We start from the raw sequence: 17,568 nt of genomic DNA on the forward strand, positions 1-17,568 counted from the left end.
GGCCAGCCTCAGCAATTTATGGAGGCCCTAAACAACTCAGAGACCCTATCCCAAACAAAAAATAAAAAGGACTGGGAATGTGGCTCAGTTGTAAAGCAACCATGGGTTTAACCCCAGGTACAAAACCAAAACAAAACAAAAAAAGAAATGTTCTAAAACTGTATTGTGGTAGTGATGGTTACACACTTCTGCACACTGAGGAAAAGTTACTGATCTGAACTTCAAAATTAGTGAATTTTATGTAAACTAGATCTCAAGTCACTGCTACAAAAAATTTCCATACTGAATGAAACTAATGTTGCACACATGATAGGGTTGGTTGAAATTAGTACATTTTAATATAATTCTATTATTAAAGGTCAGAAAAAAATTACATGATGTTATCTATAAAATGCAGGAAGGAATTTAATAAACTTTAATACTCACTTATATAAAACTACTCAAGAAAACAGAAATGAATGGATACTTTCTTATCATTATACAAAAGGGAAAAAAGCCAGATATGGAGGGTCATAAAGCATATTCCATTTTCATAATATATTAAGAATAGGAAGGTTCATTGTGAGAGAAAGTAGATTAGTGCTTGCCAACCATGGGGAGAAAGAAATGGGGAATGACTGTAAATGACACAGAATTTCATTATGGAATGATGAGTGTTCTGGATTGAATAGTGATGATGACTGCATAACCTTGTGAATACACTAAAAAACTACTGAACTATATGCTCTAAAGTATAACTTTTATGGTAGATGAATTATATCTCAAAAACAACAAAATACAATGAAAAGAAAAAAGTGAAGAAATAAATAAACCCTATTTTTTTTTCTTACTTTGGATTTCCTAATGGTCCTCCTGCAAATTGGGAATTTCTGTCTAGAAATTCCTGCAAACCTTTCAGTTCTTGTAGTACTGACTCCAGAAGTTGGCAGGGAACACTACTTTCAATCTGTAAAACCAAAGAATTTTCAAAAGTTAAATACTGGAAAAAGGTGTACACATAAAAAGTATAAATTCTGTATAGCTGTAAATGTATATATAATTTTAATTTTGAGGCATCCTATTTTTGCAAATAGTACAGCTCTTTCTTATATCATTTCACTTCTTGTTATGCTGGGAATTGAACCCAGGCCCTTGTGCATGCAAGGCAAGCACTCTACCAATTGAGCCTATCCCCAGCCCTCAATTCACTTCTTGAAGACCAGAATGCAATGAAGGACACTAGTATCTCTCATCTCCTGTTCTGTTAAGACTGATGTATAATTTATGTTCAGTAAAACACAAACATTAAGTAAATATCTTGATTACTTTTTATATTTTGTGGTTGTCATTCAGATCACAGTACAGAACATTTCCAATACCCAAAATGTTTCCTACTGTTCTTTTCTGGCTCTTTGTCATCCCACCTCCAAGGTAACCTCTCTTACTTTTATCACTTTACAATAATTTTGCCTGTTATTAAACTTTGTGTACATGAGATAAATGCATTCTTATTTCCTCAGAAATGTGGGCTTTAAAAGAATATCACACAGTTGTGGCTCAGCGGTAGGGCGCTCACCTAGCATGTGCAAGGCCCTGGGTTCGATCAATCAGCACCACATGTAAATAAATAAATGAAATAAAAGTATTATGTTCAACTACAACTAAACAATAAATACTTAAAAGAATATTACAGAACTGGGGTCGTGGCTAAGTGGTAGAGTGCCTGCCTGGCATGTGTGAGTCCTTGGGTTTGAATCTCAGCACCATATATTTATATAAACAAATAAAGTAAAACAAATAAAGTAAAAAAAATCCATTGTCAATTAAAAAATATTAAAAAAAAAAAGAATATCACATTAAAAAGACATTTGGTACCTTTCTGTTTTAAAAAGAAAAAAAAAACTTAAAACATCTGCATATTTCAGATTCTTTTTTTTTTTTAAATTTATTTATTTATTTATTTATTGGTTTTTGGCGGACACACATCTTTGTTGGTATGTGGTGCTGAGGATCGAACCCGGGCCGCACGCATGCCAGGCGAGCCCGCTACCGCTTGAGCCACATCCCCAGCCCATATTTCAGATTCTTTAAAAGAAATTTTCCTACCCAAATCTGTGATAATACAAAATTTTACCAATTGTTTCCTTAAAACAGTCTGGGACGTATTTCATGCATGAAAATTAGTACTGGGTCCTTGGAGGTATTGTATAGATAAGCCAAAGCATAAAATAATAAATTCAGACAGATTTTAAATAATAGCACTGACTCTATTTACTCCTTACAACAACCTTATAAGGGAGATATATTATTAGTCTCATTTTATAGTGAGGCACAGGGCTTTGAAACATTAAGAAATTTACCCATGATCAGATAGTTTATAAATGAAGAAGCTGAGATTTCAATCAAGGGTGGATGATTTATTGAACATGAATACAAAAATCTACAGTAAAGAATAATTTATTTACAACATCAAGCAACGTGAAACAATTTAATAGTTCTGTATTGCTACCAACTGGTTATATACAAAGAGCAGGATGATAGTGTATACACTTACTGCCATGATCTCTCTGTTGCCACTCTTGAATACCCTCTCCACAACCAAGCTAGCATCCCAGATATTTCTGAAACAAAAAAATGTTTTAGGACATCATTACCTTAGGTAAGATATGACTGCACAAATGGTATGGCTCTACATTGTGTACAACCAGAGCATCAAAATGTTGTGCTCTATTTGTGTACAATGAATTGAAATGCATTCTGCTGTTATGTATAACCAACAACAACAAAACAAAGAGGAGAAAAAAATGTTTTAATGATTGTATTCTTTACAAATAAGAAAAATTACAATATGTAGTAAATTTCTTTTTGTGGTAATGTAATGGCTTTATTGTTTTTAAAATAATAATATATTTTTTAAAATATCATTTAATATCTTTTTTTTTAAGAGAGAGAAAATTTTTTTAATATTTATTTTTTAGTTTTCGGTGGACACAACATCTTTGTTTGAATGTGGTGCTGAGGATCGAACCCAGGCTGCATGCATGCCAGGCGAGCGCGCTACTACTTGAGCCACATCCCCAGCCTAAAACAATAATATTTAACATTTACTAAGTGAGCTAGAAAAATGGAAAACGGGAAATTTTCAAACCAAATATACCCATTATTTCAGATGAAATTCTTCTGCAGAGAAATCAAAAGGCTCTGGGTAACAACTTATAAATAGGGAATTTATAATTTTAAAAAATTTATAAAGGGATTCTATACTGTTATCACATTTTTAAGCAAATGAGATGAATGAAAACATACATTACAAATCTGAAAACTATATACTAGACTTGATAGCTAATTAGATGATATGATAGACTGATTGCAAAAACAGTGGAAATTCTCACCCTATTTCTATTCCATACAGAGTATGATTTTAATACCTCTTCTCTAAGGAACTGTAGTCTGCTTCCCACTTTCTGAATCTGGGTTTGCCTTGAGACTTCCCTCTGGCCCGGGAATAGGCTGGTTCTAAGCCTAGGCATCAGGAGGCTTGGCAACTTCTACTCTTTCTCAAGGACCCTGCTATGAACAAGTGAATAATCCTTGGCTAACCACCTGAAAGATGAGAGACCTCATGGAGAACAACCAAGCTATATCAGCTGAGAATATTCCAGACATGCCCCTGAATGTTTAAGAGTTTAGCCAAGATGAATGTCTCTGCATGGGTGAGCCAAACAAACCCAGAACTGCCCAGCTGACATCTAGATACTTGTCACTGAATTATGGGGTGGTTTGTAATGTATACTATTAATATGTATATAGATATACTCTGACACTAAATACACACAGAAATAAAAACATAGTACTTAACACACATATAATAAAAAGGCTTAGACAGATGATAGAAATTTTATCAATGGACAAATGAGTTAAAGTAAAATTTAATAGGAATAAAAGAAGTCACAAATTTATTTAAAAATATTTCACTCTTCAAAATAGGAAAAAATACCCAGCTATTTGGGATGCTGCAGCAGGAGGATTGCAAGTTCAAGGCCACCCTTGGCAACTTAAACTTAGCAAGGCACTGCCTCCAAAAGACAGTGGTAGAATGCCCCTGGGTTCAAGGTTCAGTTTCTTATATCATGAGGAAAAAAACAAAAGGATAAATGAGCAGTAGTTAAGTATCCCTTGAAAACTTACCCCATTATCCGAGAAAAATAAATGCAAATACCATTGTGTTTTCCAGAGTACACAATCTCTGGGCCAGTCATACAACTCATACTTGTGGCCTGAGCAGTTGGGTTTCCCATGGCACCCACAGGAGTTGACATAGCAGGAGGCTGCATACCTTAACAAATAAAAACAAATCTCTTAGAAATATAATCCTAAATATTCAGAATTCTCAATAACCCAAGTTTTTTGTCTCTGGACACAAAGGTAGAGATATTTATAAAAATAATCAAATAGATAGATATTTGATTTTTCTTGCTAAGACTTGGATGGATTCTCCCAGTTAGACATTCAAGTGTTGAAAATGCAGAATGAAAAGGAAAGAAAACTTGCAACCATAGCTCCTAATACTGGAAGTGAAACAAAACTATTTATACTAATTTCAGGGCCCACTTAAATCCTAATACCCAATAAGGGTATTTCCAGGCACAATATTTGAGGAGCTCCTCAAATATTGTGCCTGGAAATAAAGGCATTCATGGCCAAATGCCAATAAATGCTTAGATGTCAAGCAACAAAATGAAATCTATTAAATGACATTTTTTTTCCAAGAGAATAGGACAAGTTAATCTTTTACACAATAAAAATTAAGAACATGTTAGCTCTTCAAAAAGAAGAATAATAAGTGATCCAAAAAAAGAAAAGTGGTACCTTGAGATGGTGTTCCCAAAAAGGACAGATTTGGGTAGGGACTACCACTAGGAACAGGAGAACCTAAAAAAGAATATATTTATAAATCAAAATGAGGCCCAGAAGCTATTTGTTAAGCATGAATAAAGAATGGTACCACCTATGATACATTTGAAAATTTTCTAGTAACTTCTTAATAATTCCTATTTTGGAAAACACTGACATATGAATTTCTTGTTATTGAATCTTTCATTTCTTTTCCATTCAATAAATACCAAATGATATCTGTAAGTACTATTTGGTTATATCTTCTTTTCCTTCTTAAAATAAACTAAGGATTCAACATTAATATCATCATAACAAGTCATAAACTATAGACTTATCTATCAATAATACAGTAGCAATAAAACAATGAAAAGCTTTATTGATTAAAATAATATAGTTTCTAAAATTCATACTATTATATAATAAAGTTTCATTTCAATGTTTAATACTCACTAGAATAAACAGGAGATCCCAAGATGGGACCAACATTACTCGGAGTGGGGAGAGTAGCTGGAAATCTCATCTGTGCTTCACCTCCATACCTATTTGTATGAAAACAGAGGTTGAATTTATTCAGTGATCGATCTATCGATCAATCTATCTATCTTAAAAGCTGGAAATGTTCCTACTCCTGCTTAGCTTCCAAATAAATGCTGAAGACTTTAATGCATGGTGCTGACAAGTGAATTATATTCCTAGCATACATAATAAATACTGATTTAGTAAATGTTGACATAAAACCAGGGACTCTGATAACTTCTAATATATCACTGGCAACACACAGAGTTTACTTAGTGAGCAAATGGCACTGTAATTTTCCTAACAGATTTTGGCTGGTTTTGTTTTTTTTTAATCTCTTTGATGGCTGGAGTATAGAGTATAGCTCAGCAACAGAGCACTTGCCTAGCATGTCTGAGGCCCTGGGTTCAATCCTCATTACTTCAAAAAAAAGTTAACAATAAAATCTCCTTTTTTTTGGGGGGGGGGTACTGGAGAACTAAACCCAGGGGCATTCTACCACTGAGTTAAATCCCACTCATTTTTATTTTTATTTTGATACAGGGTTTTGCTTAGTGGCTTAGGGCCTTGCTAAGTTACTAAGGCTGGCCTCAAACTTGCAATTCTCTTGCCTCAGATTCTCAAGTTATTGGGATAACAGGCGAACACCACAATATCTGCCTAATAAAATCTCTTTTGAACCAAGTTTCCTTAATGTGATTCAGAACCCCATTCAGAACCAATTACACACATAAAGCAGAATTAGTAGTGTCTAAGGAAATAAAAAAAGATGAGGGAGTAAATGAGATACAACAGTGAAAAGACTAAACAAAAAAAGTTAGAGAACAAAATTCAGACAAAGAGTAATAATGCACAAATTAATCTATCCCATGAGCATGATAATCTTTCCAGATTTTTACCCTTTTGAAAATGAATTTTAGTAATTTCCCTATGTAGTCATTCAACTCTCTGGCGACGCCTTAAACTAGCACACTGGCAAAGTGACCATTTTAAAAAGTGGCCCAGTAGGAAAAAACCTGAAATACCTGAAGAAAGCTCGTGTAGCCCAAGCAGATACTTCTCTATCACAGGCAGCAGTGGAGCAAGCAAGGATAAGGCAAGTTGCACAAGCCTGGTCTTCCTGTAGGAACAAAACAAAACAAAACCCCTACATTAAACAAATTTTGTTTACTGCTATATCTGTTGTTTCAATCTGTCCTTCGCACAATGCAGGTGCTCCATAAATAATGGCTGACTGAATGAAATCAGCTGGTATTTAAAAAGAAGCAAACACTACTCTTTTTACTTTCTTTCTTCCTTCCTTTCTTTTTTTAGTACTGAGGATTAAACCCAGGGGAGCACTGCCATTGAGTCACATCCTCAGGCCTTTTTCAGTTTTTGAGACAGGGTCTTGCTAAATTGCCAAGATTGGCTTTGAACTTGTGATTTTCCTGCCTCAGTGTCCCAAGTCACTGGGATTATAGGTGTGTGCCATGGCACCTAGCTAAGAGTTCACATTTATCAAGTCCACATCATGTGCCAGGCACTATTTTAAGTTTGACATATGTTAGGCCTTATACCACATAATTTTAATAATGAATATTTTACATTAAAAAAAATTGAAACCTAGACAATTCGAGTATCTAATCACAGTGGTGGAGCTAAGTTTTTTTTTTTTTTATGGGTACCTGGGATTGAACTCAGGAACACTCGACAACTGAGCCACATTGCCAGCCCCATTTTGTATGTTATTTAGAGACAGGGTTTCACTGAGTTGTTTAGCACCTCACTTTTGCTGAAGCTGGCTTTGAACTCATGATCCTCCTGCATCAGCCTCCCAAACTGCTGGGATTATGGGCGTGTGCCACTGTGCCCAGCAGAGCTAAGATTTTCAATAGGTGGTTTGTATGCAGGGTCTACATACTTAAATTTTTTTTGGATACTGGGCATTTAAGCCAAGGGTGCTTTACCATTGAGAGACATCCCTAACCCTTTTCATTTATGTCAGAGGCTTACTAAGTTGCTGAAGCCCTTGCTAAGTTGCTACGGCTAGCTCAAACTTGTGATTCTCCTGTCAGTCTCCTGAGTCACTGGGATTACAGGTATGCACCACTGTGCCCAGCTCTACACTTAATTTTGATCTGATGTTCTTGATTTTAAACTAAGCACTACCAGTTTGAACCTTATCAATTTTAGGTGTAGCTTTGAAATACTAATGCCCCCACATTATCCCTTCAAATTTCTTCCTCAGATCATAAAGTGTGGATGCATGTGCATTCAAGCACATATCAGCCAATAAACGTACTGTCCCATGTTTTTCATAAAGAGTAATTATCATCTAACCTGACTATCAGACTCTTCTTTTTGTGTGTGTGTGTGTGTGGGGGTACCGGGGATTGAACTCAAGGGCATTCAACCACTGAGCCATATCCCCAGCCTCATTTTTGTATTTTATTTAGAGACAAGATCTCACTGCTTAGTGCCTCTCTAAATTGCTAAGGCTGGCTCTGAATTCATGATCCTCCTGTCTCAGCCTTCCCAGACACTGGGATTACAAGCGTGCACCACCATGCTCAGCCCTGAATATCAGACAATCTTTAAGAGTACACTTTAATAAAAATTATCAAAATCAGAGAATAAAAATCTGAATGAAGTCTTATTCTACTATCAAAAGTCAGTATACATATACATTTATAATCATCACATTAAAAAAGTATATCAATAATTACCTGATGTAACTTAAAGAATCTTTCAATCTCTTCTCCATCTCCACCCACATTGCTCACAAGTAGGTGCCTTAGTTGATCTACAGGTCTTAGTTTATGAAACATAAGACTACCCTAAGAAATTTTAAAAAGGAAGAATGTGAGTAAACAGATTTAACAACCTTGGTTGGTAGCAACTGACTCTGCTAACCTTATTAAATCAAATGAAACAACAACAAAATAACTTCAACAATACAAAATAAACTGGTCAAAAAGATCATCTACATTTCAATTACAAACCTAAACTAGATTGAAAAAATTGGTAAAAATATAGTGCCCCACTCATGCTGCCCCCCAAACCAGAGGATTATAGACAGATTATCCATTAATTATGTTAGCACTATGGATATCCATTTGGATAAAAAGGAAGCTGGAACCAAACTCAGGTCTTATACCAGGATAAATTACAAATAGATAAAAGATTTAAAGGATAAAATAAAACCATACTAATACTAGAAGAAAAACAGAAGCAACAAGATGTGAATTCTGAGAGTAAGGAAGCTAAATGTGACATAAATTCTAGAAGATCTTCATTTTGATTATTTATAAACTTGTCTTTAAGGGAAAAATCTTAATGAACAAAGTCAAATGACAAATCAGGAAAAATACATCCCTGATTCATAAATTTCAATAATCTTCAGTTTTTTTTTTTTTTACATTTCAAAAGGGCAACTCAATAGAAATATAAGAATAGTAGTCCCTCCTTATCTTCACTCGATACATTCTAAGACTCCCAGTGGATGCCTGAAACTGTGGACTACACCAGCAATATGAAACCATGACAGTTGATCTGATAACAAAGATACCTACTCAGTAACTAACATGAAGATAGTATATAGCCTGGATACACAAGACACAGGAATAATTCATATCCCATGTGGACTGAAGCCAGAAGGAACAAAATTTTATCCCGCTATTCTGAACAACATGCAATTTAAAATTTGTGAATTATTTCAGAATTTTCTACTAATTTTCAGACTGCATTTGATAAGGGGACAATGGAAACCTGAGAAAGTGAAAATGCATATCAGGGGCACTACTACAGAGTAGGAACAGAGTGTTCACAGAAATTTTTAAAAAGTAAAATCTTACTCTTAATAAGAGGGCATTATATAATGGGGGAGGTTTTGAGGAAATAGGCATTCACAAATACCATTAGCAAATATATACAGGGAAATCTGTTCATATCTATTGAAACTATAAATACACACCCTCTATGACCAAGAATATACAACACTACTGCTTTACTCACACATATACAAAATTACATATGCATACAAAAAATGTAGCATTACTTTTAAGGGCAAAAGATAATCCACTAATAGGGGATTGGTCAAACATGGACTATCCACATAAAGAAATAACTTTCAAATATGAAACAATGAGAAAATATTTTATATATATTAATTTGGAAAGATTTCCATGTCATATTTTTGAAATATAAAAAGCAAGGTACAGGACAGTCTATATTATATGCTACCAAGTATTTAGAAATACATTTGCATTGTTTGTATATTTATAATAAATCCCTGAAAAGTATATATAGATATGAATAACACAGATACTTGGAGGAAAGGGCACTGGAGTAGGAGGGGGATTTTACTATACATATTTCCTATGCTATACCACTTGAATTCTGTCAATGCATTAATTCAAATGTTAAAAATATCAAGAAAATGTTTTTTAATTAGGTGACAACTATAAGAAATATTTTTGGTTGTTAGTTTGAATGATATTGGCCAAATTATATTTTTATATCATTTGCATGTATGAATATGTAACAATCTCACCATTATACACAACTATAAGGCTCCAATAAGAAATGTGGGGGAAAAAAAAGGAAAGTACAACTTTTTAAAAGAGTTCTTTTGGTGGTATATTTGGTATTCACAAACATTCTTTAAAATATAACCACTCCAAAGTGTTTAAGAAAATGACTCCACTAAGTAACTACTTCAGAATATTTGACAAAAACAGTAAACATCATTTCTCTTTTTTGTCTGTACCACAGAGAATATGTGCATACCTGTGCTGAGAGGAGAACGAATTTCTTTGGAGGTAATATGTGTTGCTGTACAACAACTGGAGAGTCAGTTATTGGGATATGATCCTTATTTAAAGGTGTAATTATTTTATCTACTTTCAATTCATCTATTGCAGAAAGAGCCCAAGAATGACCATCAACACGGGTTGTCATCTATGTAAAACAAATACACTTTTTACAATCATATTTAAGTTATACAAACTGAAAGCTTCTGAAAATAAAATCTCTACAAAATGTCCTCAAAAGTATGTATTTAACTCTCTATTCTCCTATTCTTTTTTTTTGAGAGAGAGAGAGAGAGAGAGAGAGAGAGAGAGAGAGAGAGAATCTTTAATATTTATTTTTTAGTTTTTGGCGGACACAACATCTTTGTTTGTATGTGGTGCTGAGGATCGAACCCGGGCCGCACGCATGCCAGGTGAGCGCGCTACCGCTTAAGCCACATCCCCAGCCCCCTCCTATTCTTTTAATCAACAATCTTTTATAAAATTATCTTTTCATACTAAAGGACAAATTCAAAATTTTCTTAAGATGAACTGTTAATTCTATTTACTAGAATTACAATTCTCTCAACAACCAAAGAAAAACTATCTTTTACCAAATCTTCAGGATAGATTAATCTATACTAGTAGATTCAGTGCTTAGTTTTGCTGACATGTAGATTCCATTCTCTTCTGAAGTTCTATTTGTGCTTTCTAAGGTAAGATTGTTTATAATAAATTTCAAGCATACAAATATGTTGGAAATAAAGGAAATGTCCATATGCTCAGTATAAAGTTCCAATGATTATTACCAATTTGCCATATCTCCTTTCTCTCTATATATATCTTTTTCTACGTATCTCTTTCTTTCATTGAACCATTGGAAAGTTATAGACATCATGTCACCCCTAAATTCTTTCACATACAGCTCCCCAAAATAAGAATGTTCTCTTACATAGCTATCATGGCATTATAACATTTACACATGTTAAAAATTTTCTAATATAATCCAATGCTCGGCCAATACAAAATTTCTAATTATCACAATCTCTCTCTTTCTCTTTTTTCTTTTTTGGTATTGGGGATTGAATCTGGTGGTGCTCTACCACTGAGCCACATCTCCAGCCCTTTTTTATTTTGAGACAGGGTGTTGCTAAATTGCTGAGGTTGGAATTGAATTTGTGATACTCCTGCCTCAACCTCCCAAGTCACTGGGATTATAGGCATTTGCCATGGTGCCCAGACCCAATATCTCTTATAATTGTTTTTATAAAACTTAAAAATTTCATCAAAGTTCACAAACTATATTTGATGGTTGTTTTTTTCTTTTTAAATAAAAGTCCACATTTGAGAATAACTCTTGTATGACACAAATGAAATGATACTTGCCTCTAAAAAAAAAAAAAAAAAGTTAACATTATTCAGTGTTTCTTATCTGCCAGGTGTTTTGGGAGGTTTATGTATGTGAACTCATTTAATCCCATAATAGTTCCATAGGTAGATAGGTATTATTATAAATATAAATTGCCAAAAACATAGAAAGTCCTATGCTGCACAGCTTAGAGGCAGTGAAGAGAGAATGCAAACCTAATCCTCCCACCCCTACCAGGACAGGTTTTATATCAGAGTTCCAAATTCTTCAATTTTATCATAGGACAAGGCTCATAGTAGATGCTTAGTAAAGTTTAAAGAATTAGAGAGAGAAAGGAAGGCACTTGTTACATTCTTATACATCCTCCTTCCACCCCAGTTCCTTGAACCAGGTGAGAAACTTGGTAGAGCTAATTCAAACCACACTCTCATTCCTGAGAGCTGGTATTTCCTTCTCCCACTTACACACATTTTCCCACTCCTCACAAATTAAAACAATCACATTTGAGAATTACCAGGAAATAGCCAGTAACAGCTAAAAATAAGTCTCTGAAGAGATGGCCATAACGGCAAAGCATCAGACATTCACACCCTAGTGGGTTTTTAAATTTTTTTTTAATTTTTATTTTTTTGTGGTGCTAGAGATTGAAACCAGGGCCTTGTGTATGTTAGGCAAGCACCCTACCACTGAGCTAAACCTCTAATACCCCAATGGGATTTTTAATCTGGTTTGATAAATAGGGCTGGTCAATGGGGAAAGGATACCAAAAGGAGGAGGAGAGATGGTAGCCCCTCAGCTCATTATGGACAAGATGGATGGCCCAGGTAGAACTACTGAGGCCCCTTACTCAGAATAACTATATCAACTTCATGGAAAATGTGGTTGTGTTCACAGCTAAACATTAGTATATATGAAGAAATAAAAGGGAGGTAATAAAATGAAAAAAATGTTGGTAATTCTCTCTTATGAGGTTTAATTTGGCATTTGAAAATGTTTATAACTTAAAAAATCTAAAATTTTGGCAAAACTTCCAAGATAAAACTCTTTAAGTCATAACTCCAATGGATGTCCTTACAGTTAATATATAAACAACTAAAAATATAGCACATTTAAATGGGACAAAGATAATTTCAGAAAAGATACATTCATTTATTTTTAGGTACATTTGTTTTCAATATGATTTCTAACCAGATAGTATTATCAGAAGCAAATAACAACAAATCAGAAGATAAGGTTCTTTACCATATTATTCTTAACATACTCATTATATATGTGTTAGGGGTGTGGCTCAGTGTTAAGAGAGCTTTACTAACATGTGTAGTGTCCTGAGAGATCAAACACAGGGGGGAAAAGAAACACACATATACACACACCAATTTATATATATATATACACACGCACGCACACACACACACACACACATTCATATAAATACATATACACATAAATATACAAATAAGTAGTTTCTTTAGAATTCCCTGGATAACTGGATAACTTACCTGGGTTTCCATCATTGGCTTTTGGAAAGGAAATGTATCATGGTTGACACACCATAAAACGTCATTATCCTCATTTTCTGAGGCTGCCATCAATAGAATACCTGAAAGTTTAATGTACAAAATTTTTTCATGATATCAAATAAAATGCATCCACAATAATCTTAATAATAACAATCACTAACATTATTATATGTTAATCTTTATAAGCAAACAAGTTACAAAGTAAGCAAATACAAATTCCTTGAAAGTAGGTAGAGTGGGTAAAGTGATACATGCCTGTAATCCCAGTGACTTGGGAGGCTGAGGAAGGAGGATCAAAGTTCAAGGTCAGCTTTAACAACAAAGTGAGAGCCTCAAAATAAAAAATAAAAAGGGCTGGGGACGTGGCTCAGTGGTAGAGAGAGTACCCCTGGGTTCAATCCTCAGAACCATGAAAAAATAAATTTAAAAAAGAAGAGCAGGTAGAATTGTTAAGTAATCTCAATCTTATACTGAATTTCTTTCAGGTAAAAATTTACTTTTTTTCATGTTATAACATCTCTGAAGTAAAATAGTTTGTAATTGGTAGTTTAATCAATATAATTACTAACTTTATAAAAACTTAAGACGTTAACAAATGTGCCTCCAATCAATGGTATTTAACACACAATGAAATAATTTATGCACCTGTGAATTCAAACGCACCATGAATAAGAGATGAATAAGAGAGGAATGTGCTAGTGCAATGTAAGAGATAAATGTGCTCTTAAAGCAGTATCTCAGCAAACCTAGATAATATTACAGTTTGATTTTAAAATATACTCTCCTATGCTCAATTCCATACTTTCCTGCTAATTTGCTCCTTTTACACTGATTTTGTGCTGTCAGTCTTGAATCCACTGGATAGTCTTAGCTGAGAGGGTCACAATTAATTTGTAAAGTATGTAACTGGAAAAGTAAAACATATAATAATAAAGATGCAACACGGGGACGCTGGGGTTGTGCAACATGTTCTAAATGGATCTATAGATGAAACTATCACCACCTGCTGGGCTATGGCTCAGTGGCAGAGCGCTTGCCTAGCATGTTTGAGGCACTGAGTTTGATTCTCAGTACCACATATCATAAATAAAATAAAGGTCCATGGATTACTAAAAATATATATACATATTAAAATATATATATATATATAATCCCAACTGCCTTTTTTACAGAAACTCACAGGTGTTCCTAAAATTCATATGGAAATGCAAGAAATTGAGAAAAGTCAAAAGAATCTTAAAAAAAAAAAATCAAATGTTGCAAGAATGACAACAAATTCAAAATTAGTATAAAGCAGAAATAATCAAGACTGTATCACCAGATATATAAATGAGAAAGAACTAAGTTCAGAACCCATATATTTATAGGAAACTCATTTGAGACAATGAATGGTACCAAGGCAACTCAATGATGAAAAACAAGTCTTTTCCTAAAACGATTAATGGCTTGAAAAACTGAAAATATACTTGCAAAAGAATGAAGTCTAACCCCTTCCTTGGGGCTGGGGGTAGAGTTCAGTGGTAAAGTACTTGCCTAGTAGGGCCTGGGTTTGATCTCCAGCATCACACACAAAACAAATGAATTCTTCCTTATGTGACATACAGAAATTAACTCAAAACAGATCAAAGACCACAATGTAAGAGTGAAACTATGGAGAAGAAAATAGGAGAAAATCTCTGTGACCCTAGATTAAGAAATAACTTCTTAGATAATGATAAGTATAATGACAAAAGAAGTAAAAAATAAATGGGACTTCATCAAAATTTAAAACCTTTGAACTGGGTACATGGTGCAAGCCTATAATCCCAGTGGCTCAGGAGGCTGAGGCAGGAGGATCATGAGTTCAAAGCCAGCCCCAGCAACTTATCAAGGCCCTAAGCAACTTAGCAGGACCCTGACTCTAAATAAAATACAAAATAGGGCTGGGGATATGGCTCAGTGGTCAGGTGCTCCTGAGTTCAATCCCCATATCAAAAAAAAAAAAAAAAAAAAAAAAAAAAGGCAGAGAGTCTGAATAGTTATTTCTCCAAATGAGACATAAAGATGGGTAATAAAAATGTGAAAAGATGGCTCAACATTATCAGACATCAGGAAAAACAAATCAAAATCACAATAGACAGATGCATCCAACAGGATAGAAATAAAAAGAAGACAAGTATCAGCAAGGTTGTGGTGAAGCCAGAATCATCATACAAGTGAGAATGTAAAATGGTTTATTTGCTTTGGAAAAAAGGCTCATGGTTCCTTAAATGTAAAACACATTACCATACGATTGGGCAATTCAAACCGTAGATATATACACATAAGAAATGAAAATATATGTTGATAAGGAAACTTGTACATATTTATAGTAGCAACATTCATAATAGTCAGAAATTATCAACAATACAAATGGCCACCAATTGATGAATAAAAAGTGATATATTGCCACAATAAAATATTATTCAGCAATAAAAGATGTACTGATATATCCTAAACCATGAATTAATCTGTATTATGTGAAAATCAAAGTCAATCATATATTGTATGATTCTACTTATCTGAAATTTCTAAAACAGGCAAATTATTAAAAGGGGGAACTGGAATTAGCAATAACTCCTGATAGATATGGGATTTTTTCCTGGGATGATAAAAGTTCTCAAGTGAGTATGTACTACTCTTAAATAAACTAAAAATGAATGAATTCTGCCAGGTGCAGTGGTGCACATCTATAATCCCAGTAACTCAGGAGGCAGAAGGATTGTAAGTTCAAGGTCAGCCTCAGCAATTTAGCAAAGCCCTAAGTAACTGAGTGAAACCCTGTCTCAAAATTAAAAGAAAAAAAAAAAAAGGACTGGGGATGTAGCTCAGTGGTAAAATGCCCCTACAAGGAAAAAAAAAGAAAGAATGAATTTTATAGTACGTGAATTATATCTCAATAAAAGCTATTACCTAAAAACGTTATAATGATACCTAATAGTATACATTTGAAAAACTTCCATTTGTAAAGAAAAGTTTCATCTGGGTGTTGAACAGTAAAATGTTGGAATAGACAGTATAATAAGCACAGAAAAGGTCTTAGAATGATTAGAAAATAAAAACAAATATATTAGAAATTTCAAAAATGAAAAAAAGTAAGTTCCAATGTTCCAAGTTTTGATGTTTAGTAACAGTAGGCACAGTAACAGTAAAGTTATTTATGTTTTCCTGATGAGTCTAAGAGAATTCAGAGAGTCTATTACACTGGGTATAATACTAATTTTGAAAAGTTGAGTTCACACGCAAACCCAATAACAGGCTAAAATTAAGACTAAAAAGTACCATAAAACCTACAGTTTTTATGTACACACCCACTGAAAATGGTTAAAATATAATATTAATATTAAAAAAATGATTCCTGGAAAAAACCTAAAGCATTCCAAACTTTACTGAAAAATTTATTAATGTTATTTTCAAATGCCTCAGAATGTCTTATAATTTTAATTTTTAAGAACGCCATCTTAAATCTGATAGTATTTCAGAACGTACCTTTACTATAAAGAGCTTTATGTACTTTTGAAGGCTTTTCCACTGTTGAAGATGCTGAGAATCCAGGAGGTAAGCGAATGTGAACCAGTGTCAGTGTATTAGGCCGTGCAAAAGGCTGTCTAAATGGACAAGTGCTGAAATATAACCTGATACCTGATGATGGGGTAAAATTATGCATCAATAACAGAAAATAAAAGAAACTAAGGTACATGTGTATTAAAGCAATTCCATATAGAAACACAGAACTGTTAAAATCAGAAATTACTTTCCTCATTGATCTTAAATTATTAATTGGACTACCAGCTGAAACAGATTTTTAAGAAAACATCACTCAGAATTGAGAAATGAATCAACACATTTCAGTGTGTTCAGAACAAGCCAGGAAAGCCTGTGTTCCACTTCAGGTTATGACTAAGTGTGAACAACTTTAGCTTTCAGGTCTGGTTATACTTCTAAAAAATGAATAGACAGAATCAGAAGAAACCTCCATTTTTAAAAATTCTTAATTTTATGAATATCAATATGACTTGAAAACATTTCTAATCATAAATTTCCAAACCTAAAAATCATCATACTAACAGCAATAACAGATACAAAAATTTTAAAACCTACCTGCATGTGTGACAGCCAATAACTGACAGTCCAATGATTCAGAATTTTCAATCACTGCTATCTGAACAATTGGCTTAAAAACAGAACGATCAATGGTCCTAAAAATGAGGAGAAAAATAAACTTGTGTATTTAAAAAATGTGTCTGATTTATAAAATATAGTTTTCATCATTATATCCACATGTCTAAATATGCTAAACTAATTTAAATTAACCTCTTAGAAAAGTAATAAGACAGAAGCAAAAACTCTTTTGACTATGCATTATTTAAGTGAATACTGTTAGGACTAACTCTTTTCAAACAAAGATTGGAAGAAAAAGGCTAACACCACTGGGTGAATGGTTCCTGGGGAACAAAGAGTGCTCAAATTACCATTGTAATAAAGTAAAAGGGAAAAA

At 33.7% G+C, this 17,568-nt stretch overlaps 1 protein-coding gene across 2 annotated transcripts in view; it reads right to left on the reverse strand.

Moving 5' to 3' along the window:
• NUP155 (nucleoporin 155) overlaps positions 1–17,568 on the reverse strand; it is a 58,902-nt gene that overhangs the window by 22,708 nt on the left and 18,626 nt on the right. For both annotated transcript variants that reach the window (XR_014020879.1, XM_081284581.1), the window contains exons 10-20: positions 17,172–17,269; positions 16,560–16,712; positions 13,032–13,132; positions 10,162–10,332; positions 8,100–8,210; positions 6,417–6,511; positions 5,326–5,414; positions 4,849–4,911; positions 4,168–4,315; positions 2,534–2,600; positions 831–946 (exon numbers count right to left, since the gene is read on the reverse strand). Coding sequence is in view for 1 of the 2 variants with exons in the window: in XM_081284581.1 (XP_081140707.1) it covers positions 831–946; positions 2,534–2,600; positions 4,168–4,315; positions 4,849–4,911; positions 5,326–5,414; positions 6,417–6,511; positions 8,100–8,210; positions 10,162–10,332; positions 13,032–13,132; positions 16,560–16,712; positions 17,172–17,269 (1,212 nt within the window). In the remaining variant the exon portion in view is untranslated. The remainder of the gene's footprint in view (positions 1–830; positions 947–2,533; positions 2,601–4,167; positions 4,316–4,848; positions 4,912–5,325; positions 5,415–6,416; positions 6,512–8,099; positions 8,211–10,161; positions 10,333–13,031; positions 13,133–16,559; positions 16,713–17,171; positions 17,270–17,568) is intronic.

Source organism: Spermophilus citellus (assembly GCF_964194105.1).
Source record: "Spermophilus citellus genome assembly, chromosome: 1".
Classification (NCBI taxonomy): Eukaryota; Metazoa; Chordata; class Mammalia; order Rodentia; family Sciuridae; genus Spermophilus; species Spermophilus citellus.